Source organism: Artemia franciscana, unplaced genomic scaffold (genome assembly GCF_032884065.1).
Source record: "Artemia franciscana unplaced genomic scaffold, ASM3288406v1 Scaffold_1206, whole genome shotgun sequence".
NCBI lineage: Eukaryota > Metazoa > Arthropoda > Branchiopoda > Anostraca > Artemiidae > Artemia > Artemia franciscana.
The window spans coordinates 134,755-151,116 of record NW_027062762.1 but is presented as its reverse complement, the minus strand read 5'-3'; the positions used below and the strand labels follow the sequence as shown (position 1 = coordinate 151,116).

The following is a 16,362-nucleotide window of genomic DNA, read 5'->3' as shown; positions in this document are numbered from 1 at the left end:
GTTCGGTGATCAAAAAAGCATCTCTAAACGGGATGAAAGAAAATCTTGAAGAATTTTCTCGACTTTTTCAAAGGAACTCCCAAGCTGATCGAAACAAGAAATCGAAACAAAAGGCCAAGCAACAGTTCCTCAGATGACAAAAAAAAATCTAACATCAAATCAGTAAAACTACGATTAAAAAAAAAAAAACAACTTTTTATTGTTTCTTTTTCATGTCCAATATTAATAAAAATAATTATCATCAAAATCTCTTGTGATTGAGAAAGTACCCGTAAATTTAACAACTATGTTTCCGTAAGAGGACCCTTGAATTTAAACACCTATTTTCTCATCTGTTTTACGTGTTCTGTGAAGTTTCAACAGAGTCACTTATATTTGGAAAGGACCTGTATCTGTCTGTCGAAAACTTCGACGAGGCTATTATAAGAAATTTTCAAAAGAAATGAATCTCAAAATAGAAGCCAATATATACATTTGAATTCGGCTGAAGGAACATTTTTAGTTGGTCTGTGATTCAACTACAACAGATAAGAATTTTTGACACTTGGAATATAGTTGTGTCAATGTACTATTAGTTACCATTTCAACTTATTTTATCAAGAAAAAGCCAATGTGGCTATGTTTTAGTGAAATCAGATGTATCTTGATGTGTTGGTGCTGATTTTTTTTTTTTGCAAAAAAAAAAAAAGTATTGACAGTTTAAAGATTACATAGTTAAAGAATTATCGGGATCTCATTTTGTTCTGGAAATAGAAAACTAATAGAATTGAATATTTGTTTTTTTTATTTGGGTGTATTCGATATAGTGGCAACGCTGTCAAAAATATGAAGACAGCTTCAATAGATGGTGTTCCAAGTCACGACTAAGCAGAGTTATCCTGTTATGAAGAAAAATTTCGACAGTGGTTCCAAAATTGCACTGTCGAATCATCGGTTCCTTTACCCGGTAAAGGTATCGATGATTAGACAGTTAAAAAAAAAATCTACTCCAAAAGGTTTTATTTGAAGACTTGGTTCGAAAAGGGTTTCAGTATGTAGGAAAAATATCTACGAGTCTAGCTGTTTGATTAGAAGTTTGAAGTTTTATCAGAAAATGGTACAAAATTCCGATTTTCTTAAACTGAAGTCTTTTCACCAACAAATTCGACATAACAAAAAAGTTTCCTGTTTTTAACGTAAGTCGGAACCCAATTCGACAGGTGTCGAAATGCTTGGGGAATACTTGTGGGTGGAATCTGGTGCATTCCGACATGCATATTCTTTTTACTTTATTTCTTCGTTTCTATTCAATTTTCTTGATGTTTAAATGTATAAAACGCTATTCAGATAGTGGAAGCAAGAAACTGAAACAACTGCCCCAAGTATAGGGACGAAATTGGCTAATAATATGGAGTGTTATCGTGTGGCCTAGGTATCTATAATATAATGTGGGATATAATAGTGTGGTATCCATAAACGCTATCTGGAATGCCCACTTCCTCTCAGCTTTAATGGTCCAGCAAAGATTTCTTTGTTGTTCACAGTGAAAGTGTTGTCAACATTAGGCCATTTCAAAGTTAATCTACCATTTTGATCCACTTTAAAAAAAAAAATTAGTTTTGATTATCCTTTGTCTGGATAGTCCAGGATTCTTGAAAATACATGTCCTACCTTTATTAGAATTTGTGACACCAAGGAGTTTAACCTGTTTTATCAGCATTTTGGGTGGGATAGGGTGTAAGGAAACGGGAGTGGATTTCAAGAATTTTAAGAAGTTTATTGTCATTATATTTGACTTGGTGGAAATCACTTTCATACATAAATTCCTAGCTTTGTCCAAAATATGGGTAGGATTTTGATGTGGTTATTTTTGATATTCCTATGACATACTTCAAGGATCAGCAGGTCATCTGCATACTAACACCTGTGAGGGAATCTTACCAACGTCATTAATCAATAAAACATATAAAAGTGGTTCTAACAAGGTTGCTTGAGGGATTCCATGCTAATTAGGGAGGTTTCAGAGAGAATATTCAGCATTATACTCCTTGGAATCTATTTAAAAGAAAACATATATAACATTTACTAAGAGAGGATCTATACAGGGGTGGGGGTGGGAGTGAAGGTTTTAGCAGCGTGAAGTTAAAAACAATTTTTACTTCTTGATATACACAATAATTGTAGTTAACACACTTTGCATGCAGACCCGCTATAATCTACCTCCCCCCCCCCGATTGGCAAATATATAGCCTAAATCAGATATTTCCCATCAATTCTGTCACTTGTTTTGTGGCTATGAAACCGGTTTTCTCATATCTAACTTATGCTTCATTCCTGAGTGTGTTAATTAACAAGTACCGTTTTTGCACTAATATGTGAAGGATTAAATTACAATTTCCCGTTAGTGAATTTGAATTTCAGATAATCGATTTCAGTAGATATCTTACACGTTTTTTTCAACAAGATTTTCATATATTTGTGTTTACGGGACTAAACCAGCTTAAAATAGTTTTGCTGCGTCTAACACTAGTGTCATCTAGAAATTGTCCTTCTTTGATTTGATTTTTTCTTATTTGTAACCTGCACAATATCCACCATTTTGTTTGTGTTCTCAGAAGCTACTGATCAGAAAAGGTTTTATTTTCTAGAGGGGAGCTTATCGGCAAGTTATATTGGTATTATCGGTGTCGGACCCAAAAATCCATGTCGGTTTGCCCCTAATTCACATGACGTGTTTTGGTTTAGTTTAACACTCCTCTTGACATTCTCTAAAGGCTCAGCTGAAAGTCCTTTGTGCTTTTGGAAAGCAAAGCTCAAACATGCATCCCTTTCTCACTAACATATAGGCTAAAATATATATAAACAATCAACAAATTGTCTAACTTACAGTCTTTGCCCTAAGGGTTGGGGGGGGGGGGAGTTCCCAGATGATCGGTATCTACATTTCTTGTCAAATCACCTTCTTTTTGTAAAAAGAGGGGTAGTAATTTCTTTAGTTAACAGGGTTCTAAAAATATGTTCACGTAATCATGTAAAATCGGAGTTAAATTACGTTAAAGATATTTTATTCTGCAATGGCTACCCAATCAACCTCATTGAAAAAATAATAAATAGACGATTAAAATAGGTAATACAGGAAAATAGAGAGCCCGTCCCCCTTGATTCAGTTAGAATGGCAATTGAGAACAAACTTTCACTACATTACCATACGTCTCGAAACTCAGCGACAAACTTGGAAAAATTTAAAAAACATAATCTCTCTGTTTCTTTCAAAACTGAACAAAAAGTTGAACATTTTTTCAACTTGGGAAAGGATAAAACGGACCCTATACTAGGTTGTGGTGTCTACAGAGTCCCGTGTTCATGTGGAAAATTTTACATTGGTAGGACGCATCAACTAGTCCTTGAGATTTGAAAATAAAAATGACAACTTTGATTCAGCTCTTACATAAAATACTGTTGAAAGGAGAAATGATCTGTCTACAAATGCTGAACGGGTATTTGAATCTCTGTTCATAGAATTGGCTACTAGCTCCAAAGAAAAGATAATAATTTGTGAAATATACAGATCTCCGAGCGAATCAACGAAACAATTTATGGAAATACTAGAGAATGTTCTTGGGAAAGTATTGTTTCAAAAGGCAGAAATAATTTTAATGGTTGATTTTAACGTTGACATGATGGATATATCATCGAGTCAGGCTTGTGATATACTGGCACTAGTAATCTAGTACGGGTTAACTCCCTGTATAAATATCTCTACACGAATTTCTAACCAATCTGCAACCTTAATTGACAGTGTGTTCTCATGTAAACATTCTGTAAAAAATGAAGTGCTACTATCAGATACATCGGATCATTTCCCAGTAGGAGTTTTACTTCCACTCCCCCGGCTTGCCCGCCGAATAGCCCCTGATAATAAACCAAGATTCCGATGTACACCAGCAAATATCGAAAAGCTCAAATATGATTTATTCACTATGTCATGGGAGTTTACAATACCTGAGAGGGTGAACTTAGAAAATTATAATAAGGTATTTGATTTTTTTTTGAAACAGTAAAGGAGAAATTTATCCACCATTGCCGAACACCCCAACCAAGACTTTCTAAGAGATCAACACCCATAGCCCCATGGACTACAGCTAGAATACTGAAGCCAATAAAAAGGAAACAGAACCCTTGGAAAGAGTATAGGAACAGACCAAGTGATGCTAAATTAGAGCCTTTTAAACTATACCGGAAGATGCTTAAAACTCTGATTCGAAAAACTAAAGTTACATATTTTCCCCGAAGATTTGCAGATTGCGGCAAAGATATTAAGAAAACTTGGTATGTAATTAAGGAAGTTACGCAACCATCGGCAAGTCCTCGAAAGCTCCCTAAATCACTTAATGTTCAGAATCAGCTTTTCTTGGATAAAGACCAAGTGCGACATCAGATGACAAAATTTTTTGCTGAGGTTGGGAAAACAACGGCGTTAGGTGTGGTTCCTTCTTCAAGTTCTAGATCTTGGAAGCAGCTCCTCGGTCCTTCCTGTGCAAAGTCGATGGTTCTTGAGTCAGTTACGGAGCAGGAACTGATAATAATGATTTCGTCTTTAAATAATTCTTCATCTGGTTTCCACCAAATTCCTGCCAAATTAATTAAACAGATTCTTCCCTCAATTATTACACAACTGTGCCACTTGGTTAACCAGTCATTCAAGCTCGGAATATTCCCTCAGCGTCTAAAGTTGGCACGAGTGATAGCACTATTTAAAGGAAGTGATCGGGAGGACCTGGGGAACTATAGGTCTATATCTCTTATGTCTGTTTTTTCTAGAATATTTGAAAAAGGCTATGCTAAAGCGTCTGCTGAGTTTCCTGGACGCGAAGAAGTTTTTTTCATCGGCACCAGTTTGGTTTTCGGGAGAAGTGCTCAACAGAACACGCATGTAATGTGCTTCTTCATTTCGTACGACAGTCTTTAGACTTCGGCCTTATCCCCGCGGAAATATTTCTTGATGTTAAGAAAGCTTTTGACAGCCTTACATACGAGATACTTATTGGTAAGTTGTCCCATCAAGGTGTTCATGGAGAAGCTCTGTCCTGGTTTTCTTCATTCCTAACTGGTTGATCAATTGCCGTTGAAGCTTCTGATGAGCATGTTCCAGTTGAATACGGAGTGCCACAAGGCTCATTTCTTGGGCCCTCTCTTTTCCTCATATATGTCAACGACCTCTATCAACTATTTAGAAACCCACGATCTGATTTCTGTTGTCATTTGTGCCAGAAAGGAGATGCTGTGGTTGGAGCCTTGGATATGCCTGGTCAACATGAAGAAATCTGCATTGGCTGACGACAGCACCCTGGGGGTTGCAGCACCTGATGAATCATCCCTTATCCTCAAGCTACAATTGATGACAGAAAACATATATCATTGGTTTGATGTAAATTTATTAGCTTTGAATGTAAAAAAAATCGTTTCTTCTTATATTCTCCCGCATAGGCAAAAGCTGCCCTACACTGAAAGAGCTTCAAACATCTAAAGGATTCATATCCCGCCCAGCTGACCGGTTTTTTCGATTCCTTGGGATACTTCTGGATGAAAATCTATCTTTCAAGCGGCATATTGAGTCAATGAGATTAAAGGTTTCTCGAGGCCTTGGAATTATTCGGAAGCTGAAGCGAGTCTTTCCTTTCTCTATCCTTCGTCTATTATACTTCTCTCTTATTTACCCTTATTTATGTTACTGCTCGTCAGTGTGTTACACCTTTACATAATCTCCGACTGAAATCAGCAAAAGTCCTTCAGTCTACCATCCGTATTTCTGTTGAACTTCTGAAGATAAAAGATATTCACATATTACACCTCTCTTTCATTGCATTTCAATATTTCCGTTGAGACCTTCCATCAAGTTTTTCCAGGCTTCTTGAGGTTGTTAGAAATGTCAGTCCTTATGAAACTAGGAACCAGGATGATGTGCTAGTGCCATCCGCCCCTGCAGTGCGCTCGGACTTTGGTCTGATAGTTGCTGTCGGACGTGCCTGGAATTCCATTCCTGTTGTGATTCGACGGTCCTGTACCATAGGCTCCTTCAAGAAACAGTTAAAGAATTTTTTAATAAAAAAAAAAAATATTATAATATTGATCAGTTATTTATATTGTTTAATTATTTATATTTAATCTATTTAATTAATTATCTAAATTTAATTTAATTATTTAGATTTGGGTGGTGTGAGGGTTGGATCCTCGATGTATATTTTTTTTTTTTTTTTTAAGTAGGTGGTGCGGAGACCAGTTGTACTCGGGTGAGGATTGGTGAGTAGAATCTAAATATAGTGTGAATGTATTTAATAGTTATTTATGTTTTGTCGTTGTTTTTTCCCAAATAACGGGCCATTGAACCTTTTGGGAAACTTTTGTTTACAAATGGATGGATATTGATAATAAAAGGAACTTGAACTTGAAGAAAACTTGTTGCAAAGACGTACAAGCGTCATTATTGTGTCAATTTTCAAGGTTTTATAATCCGACCAAGCAAAATTTTCCTCTAATTTTCTTTGTAAGGCCTGTTCACATTTATGGACATCACATGAAATGTACATGGAAACTGCATTAAAACAGGATAAGATAGTTTTTTCTGTTATACTTTGATTTTTCAGCTTCTCTACAAGATCTATGGAATTTTTTATATAAGATTTCTGTGTGGTTAGAAAAGGGTTGAAAATTGTGGCTAAGAACCTTCCTACGCCTGTAGCCGGAGGACTATAACATGCTACAGTAGGACGTAACGGAGTATCCTTATGGATTTTGGCTAGTCCATAAAATTTTGGGGCTGAATAACCTTTTGGGTAAAATTTTCTGTACATTCGAGGGGTAATTAGTCTATTGTCTTTTAAAATTTGTAATTATTTTCTCAACTGCTGGGTATATTCATCTGTGGGATTAGTTTTTATTTCTTTAAAAATATTTTTATCCAATAAAAGGGTATTTATTTTATTTTGATAATCTGCAGAATCCATAATCACAACTGTTTCCTTTGTGGATTTTTTTTATATAAGACTTCTGTGTGGTTACCTCTACAGTAGGGTTCTCTGGTACTGAATCTGATGGTGTGAATTTCATTACGATTCTTTGACTTTTAGAGGGTGTTTTCCCCTTTTTTCGAAAATAAGGCAAATTTTCTCAGGCTCGTAACGTTTGATGGGTAGGACGAAACTTGATGAAACTTATATATTTAAAATCAGCATGAAAATTCGATTCTTTTGATGTATCTATTGGTATCAAAATTCCGTTTTTTAGAGTTTCGGTTACTATTGAACTGGGTGTTTCAGTTGTTATTACAACTGACACCTTACTTACAGTTCGTCACCACGAACAGTTTGATTGTAACCGCATTTAATGTCTTGAATGTATAAGAAACAGGCTGCAGAAAATACTTGGATATGTTTTTAGGGAAAAACTAGAACCAAACTTGTAGCAAAATTACCAGAAGGTGTTTCTATTTAGCACAACAAATTTTAATCTTTACAATAAAGACCAATGGAGGCGACGGAATATCCAGACAATAGACAAAAGTAAGGATATATCTTCGACTTTACCCTTCCCGGATATTTTCTCTTGTCATTGAGCGGCAAAAACAAACCCCCTTGCTGATATTATCCACTTTAGTTTCCCCTTATTAAGCCTCGCCTTTAAATAAAGTTCCTCCCCCATGATTCCTAGCGTAGAAAGAGAGACAGAGAGAAAGAGAGAGAGAGAGAGAGAGAGAGAGAGAGAGAGAGAGAGAGAGAGAGAGAGAGAGAGAGAGAGAGAGAGAGAGAGAGAGAGAGAGAGAGAGAGAGAGAGAGAGAGAGAGAGAGAGAGAGAGAGAGAGAGACGGGCGTGCTGTTATATCACAATATCATTTCTTGATTTCCTGGTTCTCTAAAATAATCCTCACATGTTTCCCTTAATTCTTTCCTGTTATTTCACTGCCTAATTTTTCCACAACTCTCTAAAATATACCTTTCTGGTCTTGAAAAATTAACAGTTTTCAAAAAAAAAACAGACTGTGAAAACAATGTGAGCAGACTGGTGAAAACAAATGGATATTAGGTTTATAAGAGCTTCCACAGCTTTAGTTGCGGGATTAGTACTTGTCCCAAATTTGAGATTGGGGGTAAAATCGACACCCGAATAGCCGGATAATACACACCTTGGTAGCCGGTTTTTAATATATATTTTCCCTATTACCTTTTTGAATTTCAGCTATATTAGAACGTTACCCCAAAATTGTAAATGGATGCATATTACAATTAAATATCTCAGGATTTTATTTCCAATCACAACTGTTTTTTCCCAGCGTTGATTACAGGCAATTATTTTCGATCGAATGCAAAAATTTAAAGCTTTGGTACGCTTTGTAGCACGTTTTGCAAACTAGAACTTTTGGGGATCCTTCATAGGAATAAGATAAGCTAGTTAGCATTTACTTACGCAGACCTGCTCACAAGCTGAATGTATCTAAGCTCTAAACTTTAATTTTGATACAATATTTTACTGATCTATAAGAAATATATTTTTGCGAAAAAAACCTCGTTTTTAACCTCTACCTGATACCCTTAGCCATACTAAACTAGGCTATGTTGGGACTGTTCCACAGAATAAATTAACATAATCCAAACATTAAATCAATAAAGTCAGCACTTTTTTTTTGTATATTTTCCCATATATCTTTGAATTTCAGTCCGGAGCTTAGGATTTCATGAAAAGTATGTATATTAAATGTTACCCCAAAATTAGAAATGAGTATATATTACTATTTAATATCTCAGGATTTTATTTCCAATCATAACCGATTTTCCCAACCTTGATTACGGATCATCTGAGCTTACTTATGCCAACCTGCTCAAAAACTGAAGGTATCTAAGGGCTAAACTTTAGTTTTGATATATTTTATTGATCTATAAAAAATATATATATTTTTGTGATAATTTAAATTTAAATTAATGATTTTAAATTTTATTTTAAGAAATAACTTGGATGTAATACTTTCAAAAACCTCGTTTTTACCCCTACCTGATAACTGTTATCATATTAAACTAGGCTATATTGGGACTATTCCACAGAATAAGTTAACTTAATCCGAACTTCCTGTTCGGAAATGGGAAGTTTGGAACTTAATCCGAAATTCCAGAATAAAGAAATGGGAACTTCCTGGGAGGGTGTAAAGAGGGAGGCCTTGAATAGATTAGGTTGGAGGAGGACCGTGCGTAGCTGTGTTGGCCTCAGGCAGCTTGGTACTGCAGTGAGTTATTAGTGCTAGTAGTAGAACTTTAATTCAATAAAATTATCCCGAACCAAACATCTAGAAATTTCGTAATTTTAACAAATCTGCGACAAATTTATTTTAAATTAAAAAAAATATAATTGAAGCAAGACAATCAAATCATGCCCTATGTGTCACCTTGGCTATCTGTGCATTTTTTCTTCTTCAATTTTTTTCATTGGAAATAATGGAAAACGACAAATTTTTACAGAAATTAAGACACTTAAATCCAAACTTGTAGGAGCAACATCTTTTATATCATCTCAAAGTCTTAGGAAGACGAAGGCTTCTCCATGAGCTTTCTCATGTGAGAAATGACGGTTCGAAGAGCTGCCTTAGCTTGATCATCGAGCAGAAAATCTGAAAAGAAATGCAATAAGTGAATAAATGAGTGGAAAACTAAATATTAAGATGAATTGAATGCAGAAGAGTAATATTTAAGATATTACTGTGCCTAAAACGTAAAAAATTAACATTGACACTAAAAGGTAAGGTAAAGAATACGGCATTAGACTTTACAGTCCGTACCGGCGGTGCTGATCTTCGTTTCTTGGTCCTTCAGCCAGGAAGTGCAATGGGGGGTTGGGGGCCAGCCATCCTGTGCTTTCGCAACCCCTTCCTTTTTACCTTCCCCAGATTTCTCCAGGTACCCATTTAGAGCTGGGTCGACTCTGGCTAAGCTTACAGAGTCACGCCACTGACCCCCGTCCCAAACTGAAGAATTGGGTACACTGGGATTCGAACCCGCGTCCTCTCAGACAAGGGATCCCGAATCCAGCGCACCAACCCTTTGCTTTGAATAGACGAAACAAAATAGGCCTAATCATACCCTACTAATAGTAAGCTTATTGTGCTCAAAACGTTAAGTCGCATCTCTTGGTGGACACCCATTTGGTACTTCCGTTTATGGTCGCGTAATCAGTTAAAAGTAGGCGGGGCAAAACACTCGTGTTCATATAAGAACATTTTAAAGAGTTCAGCATGAAAATTGACCGCATTCATAAAAGTTGTTTTGTGGAATATCATCATACCAGGAAAAACACACTACCTCAAGAATCACCAAAAAAGAGATAAGAAAGTGGGGCAGGTTCCACGAGGCGAAGTTAAAAAGTGAGGCAGGTCACTGAGGTTACAGCCCTTTGGGCTTCTATTGGTAGGAGTGCAATGATGTTTGCATTGATAGCCACAACCTAGTACAGAATGAATCTAAGCCCGTAGTAGCTAACTGTTCAAAAACGCAAAAAAAAACTGTTAAGCGAGAAAAACTTGGCATTTGAGCCTGATTCACGACTGGTGACTATGATTTCAAAATTACTTAAAGAGAGACAAGACAAAACACCAATATGCATATCAGGACATATTTAAAGAATTTAGGATCAAAATGGACCATCTCCAGAAAACTATCTTTAGAAACATTCATATATTCATTTTAACAAATATTTTGAAAGTAATACTGGTCTTTCTCGTTGATATTTATCGATGCTTACATTTGGAGGTTTATTTGCTCTACAAGAGGCAGAGGAAAACACTGATATGCATCTAAATACATAGTCAGAGGATTAACCATTAAAGAGGACATATTCCTAAGTTAGGCTTCGAGATATCACCGCAATAAGAAAGCCTGTGTCTCAGCCTTTTTTGAAAATGAGAGACAAAGATCCCGCTTATGGATATTTATGAATTGTAGATGTTTACAGAGGCGAAATTACTCCAAAGGCAATTTAGAAAATCAATTTGCCATCAAGCCATGGCTAATTGGAGACAAAGCTAAGACAGATAGTCTGGGCAAGAGGCAAAGCTGGCATAAACCTTTTTTCAGGATTTTTGGGTTGACTCATGTAGAATAATGTCCACTGGACTTGTATGCAAAACGGTGAACTGAATTTGCTTGGACTCATAGGCGAACGAGTAACCTAAGCCTAATAGGCTTGCCCGCTTAGAGGCTCAGGCGAACTACCGTGTTTTAGGATTGACACATGACCGACAAGTTCCATGGATCCGCAGGTGAACGGTGAGACCTATAGTTTTCCAAGTGTTTTGGTGAACGACTCAGAGTAGAGCATTCTAAATCTAGAAAAGCAGATTTCTCGAAATCTTTGTACCCCATAAAAAATGTTGTGTTCTTACATTTTTCAAAAGGTTAGTTTGAACAAAAGATAGATCCCTCCAGTTGGTAATTACTTATATACATATAATTAAATATTCAGAGCTGAGCAAGTCCAGGAAAGAGCTACATAAGGATTGAAGGAAAAGGAAGCATAAGCACCCAAATTTTCCAGTTTATATAGAAACATAATAGCCAATAGGCCTATTAACGGTGTAGATCCTCTACAGATTTTAAAAATATTTAGAATTTATGTAATTTGTCAGCCGATATTCAGCAGCGATTTCCTCTTAACATCTAATTTCCTTAGCACAAAAAAGGATAATATACTTAATCCCATATTACCATTCAACAGGCGAATTCAGGTAACTTTATCTTACTCATCTTTCCTACATCAGCAATTGCTTAATTTTATCATAATTTTTGGTAATACAAGATAAACTATTGTAGTAGTAATTTTTTTCCTGGCTACTCAATTTGAAAGGTGAGGCTCGTAGACACTTAATATCGGACTCAACGGAGCGGAAATTCTAATTTATAGAGTCATTATAAAAGGACTGAAGGGCAATCACCCCTCCCCCTCTACCGTGATCTTCTTAGCTCAGGGGTGCCCTGCAGACCCACAAAGCATCGGATGGAATTTTCATATATATATACCCATTTTACCAAAATTAGCTGAAAGTCCAATGAAATGTCTCCAGGGATGACATGACCAACGCAGTCCAAGGAAACGTGTCATAAGTTATGCTAGTTGCCCAATTGTTCACGCAAAGGTTTAAGTAGAAACTAAGTGACTAATTTTAGCCTTGGAAGTCTAATTGGCTTTAATATTTGAGGGGTCGTTCCCTAGGCTAATCGGGCCTCATATTTTTAGAGTCTCTACCAGAGGGAAAAATGTTTTCTCTTACACAAGTCCCTGGACCAAGAAAACCCTAATGTAAAAAAATTTGGTCGAGAATGCGGGCCTTCTTAAAATTGTTTTTACACCATCGAATGACTTACACCACAAAATGATTTATTCAAACCAGAACATGAGCATGCCACCAATATATTGCAAGGAGATTAAAAGTGTATGACTTACAAATTGGGTCAGTGACCTTCCTAACCCTCAGCGTGACAAACGCTCCATTATACCCCTTAAAGTATCAAAGCAAAATTTTAACACAAAATTATTGCTCAGAATAGCTGAAACATCCAACAGTTATGCCTCGGAGATGAATATGACCTACGCCGCCTCAAGGACAAGGGCCCTAGATTATGCAAATTTTCAGAGACAGATTATTAGTAAAAAAAAAAGAAAGATATGTTACACCCTGTTTAACCATAGTCACATAAAGGTCTTTAATCTGGGAGTGAATATACCCTTTCATCAGTTCCATAGCTTCCTAGTTGAAGGAGCCACCGAAAGATATGAGCCTAAGAAAAGAGGAAGTTTTTTGTCATGCAGGGATTGGCTGAGATAAGGGACTAGGTTGGCAAACATGCATGAGACTAATTTCCCAGGCCGAGAGACATTTCTGACTTAGAATATTTTCATCAATTAAAAGGTGGTTCGGGGTTTAATATAGTTCGCTTGAAACTTACGGGGTATGTACATTTGGACGAGAAAAAAGCCAAAGAACAGGTAGTTTTCCACAGACAGTAGTTTGATCACCACAAAACTTACAAGGTCGTTCTACAAAGTAACCCTTCAGAGTGTTACTAAAAGGATTTGAGCACATCAAAAATGTTAATGAAATTTTGACTGCAATTAACTTTACTTGCTTCTCAACTAAATGGCTTCAAATTCCAAAAAGGTTGAATTTTTTAAAAAAGATTTTTTGACCCCACTCCCTTCCAGTTTTCCGACCAATCTACGTCAGAAATAAGAAACCTCTTCACCGTGGTACAAAACGATTAAGCTCAGACCAGTTGCAAAAAAAGCCAAATGCAAGCAGTAGACTGACTCAATGGGCATATTTTCCCACATGTTAGTGATCTGAGGACTACAGTCAGCCCACGCTCACTGGTCATCAAATTTCTGGCAGTAAAGTAGACACGTGATACCTTGATTGATCCAAAATCACGCAAGGAATCTTATAAAAGTGCGCGGCCCTTATTTATGGTAACTTATCTTTATTTGAAATTTGACTGATTATTTACTCATTCATGATAATATCTACTACTTTTCGGCTTGACTTTATGGTTCATTTTAGTTCTCGTTTCCCACATTTTTACCTTTTTACTGTTTTAACTGCGGTTTCTAATTTTCTTCGAAAAAGTAATAAAATTAAAGTAAATTATATGCAAATAAAAAAATCTATCTACTATATAATCTATTATTACAACGTGAAAGAGAACAAACTTACATTCGTCATCAATTGTGCCAGTGTTGTCAGTTTGCGTGGATACACTAATTAACTCAGCCTTATCCTCATTTAGTTCAGTTACAGAGGCATCACTTAGTACTGTCCGAGTAGATAAGCAATTTTGAGAATTTCCTCCAATTGACTTGGCATTCATCTCTGAATTGTCTTGGGATGGTACAGTATCTTCAGTCTATGGTGAAGAAAAAAGGATTAATAAACGAAATAAACAACATTTGATAGGTAATATACAGCGGCATATCCTTTTTGAAGAAAAATACACATCAAGCTACTATAACAATCATGCTTTAATAAAGGTTTCATATTCAAAGAGTATTTCACCTGATATCTTTGAATTAAATCAAGTTGCCATCAAGCCAAGGCTAATTGGAGAAAAAGCCAAAACAGATAGTCTGAGTGAGTTGCACAGCTGGCATAAGTCTTTTCAGAAATGTATAAAAATGACGTCATTTTCACTTGTTGATAGATAGTCTATCATCTATCCATCCATCCTAGGGCAAAACTAAGGTAGATAGGCATTAGACGTCATACTCACAAGGGGTATATCAGTGACTGCAATCTTGCTGAATACTGAACCTAACGTTAAGTTAGGTTTACTGAACGTTAACCTAACTGGTTAACAGTTAGGTTAACCAAAATAGATAGTCTGAGTGAGTTGCACAGCTGGCATAAGTCTTTTTCAGGATGTATAAAAATGATGTCATTTTCTTTAGTAGATAGATAATATATCATCGATCCATCCATCGGCACAGACATGGTCACCTGAATTAGAACATAAGTCTGAAGGAGATAAGCTAGATTTGCAAGTAAATCTGTTGAAGACAGTCTGATATTTTTGAATTCAATCAAGTCACCATCAAGCCATGGCTAATTGGAGAAAAAGCCAAAACAGATAGTATGAGTGAGTTGCACAGCTGGCATAAGTCTTTTTCAGGATGTATAAAATTATGTCATTTTCTTTAGTTGATAGATAATCTATCATCGATCCATCCATCGGCACAGACACGGTCACCTGAATTATAACATAAGTCTGAAGGAGATAAGCTAGATTTGCAAGTAAATCTGTTGAAGACAGTCTGATATTTTTGAATTAAATCAAGTTACCATCAAGCCATGGCTAATTGGAGAAAAAGCCCAAACAGATAGTATGAGTGAGTTGCACAGCTGGCATAAGTCTTTTTCAGGATGTATAAAAATGATGTCATTTTCTTTAGTTGATAGATAATCTATCATCGATCCATCCATCGGCACAGACACGGTCACCTGAATTAGAACATAAGTCTGAAGGAGATAAGCTAGATTTGCAAGTAAATCTGTTGAAGACAGTCTTAAGGACTTTGAAAGTGACTGAATGTTCCGCTCTTATGATCCAGTGCTTAATTAATCAAAGTCATCAAAGCGTTATAAACCCCTTTTTTTAATTATATTTGGTACTTTTATACATAAATGAAAAATAACATGTATATGATATGAGGAATGTGGCTGAATGCGGCTATTTAAATATATAACGCTGTTAGGGTAACAATTCTTTGGTTTAAGTATAGAAAAAATACTAACATGATTTTACTCTGTATTCTTCTTTTGTTCATAGCCATCAGACATGTAAGCTGTTTGTGTATAATCATCTTACGGGAAAATGCAAGCTTTGTCTTCTTTATAAACATCATATTTGTATGATTTTTGTGTATATTAATCTTTCGGAACAATATAAAATGTATAATATGATGTATATATGAATGTATAGAAATGATGTCACTTTCACTTGTTGATAGATAGCCATTCAGCCATCCATCCTAGGGCAAAACTAAGGTAGATGGCGTTAGACGTCATACTCACAAGGGGTATATCAGTGAGTGCAATCTTGCTGAATACTGAACCGAATGCTTCCTTAAGTTACTCAATTTTATTTTACTGTAGCAATTAAATTTCTTACTAGAAACATTTTTAGGAAAAAAAAGGGTAAAAATTAGCACAGTAGAAAAAGAACTGAACAATTCACTTTTTTCGAACGACAACTTGAAACTCGGGTACTTATTGCTCTTGTTGACACACAGAAATAGTTTAATTAAATACAGCTTCAAATATAGAGTAAACTCTCTTATCGGAAGCCAAGGTTTATAGTATGCCATCATAAGGTTTCAAAATATAATAAAAAGTACCAAAAAGAACAAAATCCAAAAATGGGTCTAGAAGAGATTTTGTCTGTGCATATAAATAGATGGTCAGGTTTACCGACTCTTGAACATGCAACATATAATTGTCCATGGAAAAAAAAATTCAGATCTATACCTCATGATTCTAATGATTGCCCTTGAGCTTTGTTGATGGTGATTTCTAATCGAACATTCTCTGTGTCCCCGTCGTCATTTATATATCCCCCTGTGCCCCCCGGCGTTCCCGTTGTAGTTGTGTCCCTATGTCCCGGTCATTTATATTCCCTGTGTCCCGGTGTCCCAGTCTGTAATTTCTCTTTGAGTGTCCATATGATGAAATAAATTTTTGCTTTTTTTCTTTTTATTTTTTTTTCTTTTTAGTTTTTTTTTGTAGTTTACCTTTTTTAGTTTTTTTTTTAATTTTAATTTTTATTTTTTTTTTAGTTTTCTTTTTCTCCTTTATTTTTC

At 35.8% G+C, this 16,362-nt stretch overlaps 1 protein-coding gene across 1 annotated transcript in view; it reads right to left on the bottom strand.

Moving 5' to 3' along the window:
* Window positions 1–9,325: 9,325 nt before the first annotated feature.
* Window positions 9,326–16,362, bottom strand: part of LOC136042381 (telomere-associated protein RIF1-like) — a gene marked incomplete in the record, with an annotated part of 125,733 nt that continues 118,696 nt past the window's right edge. The window contains 2 exon segments of the mRNA XM_065727361.1: window positions 9,326–9,631; window positions 13,724–13,913. Of these exon segments, the coding sequence (XP_065583433.1) occupies window positions 9,543–9,631; window positions 13,724–13,913 (279 nt within the window).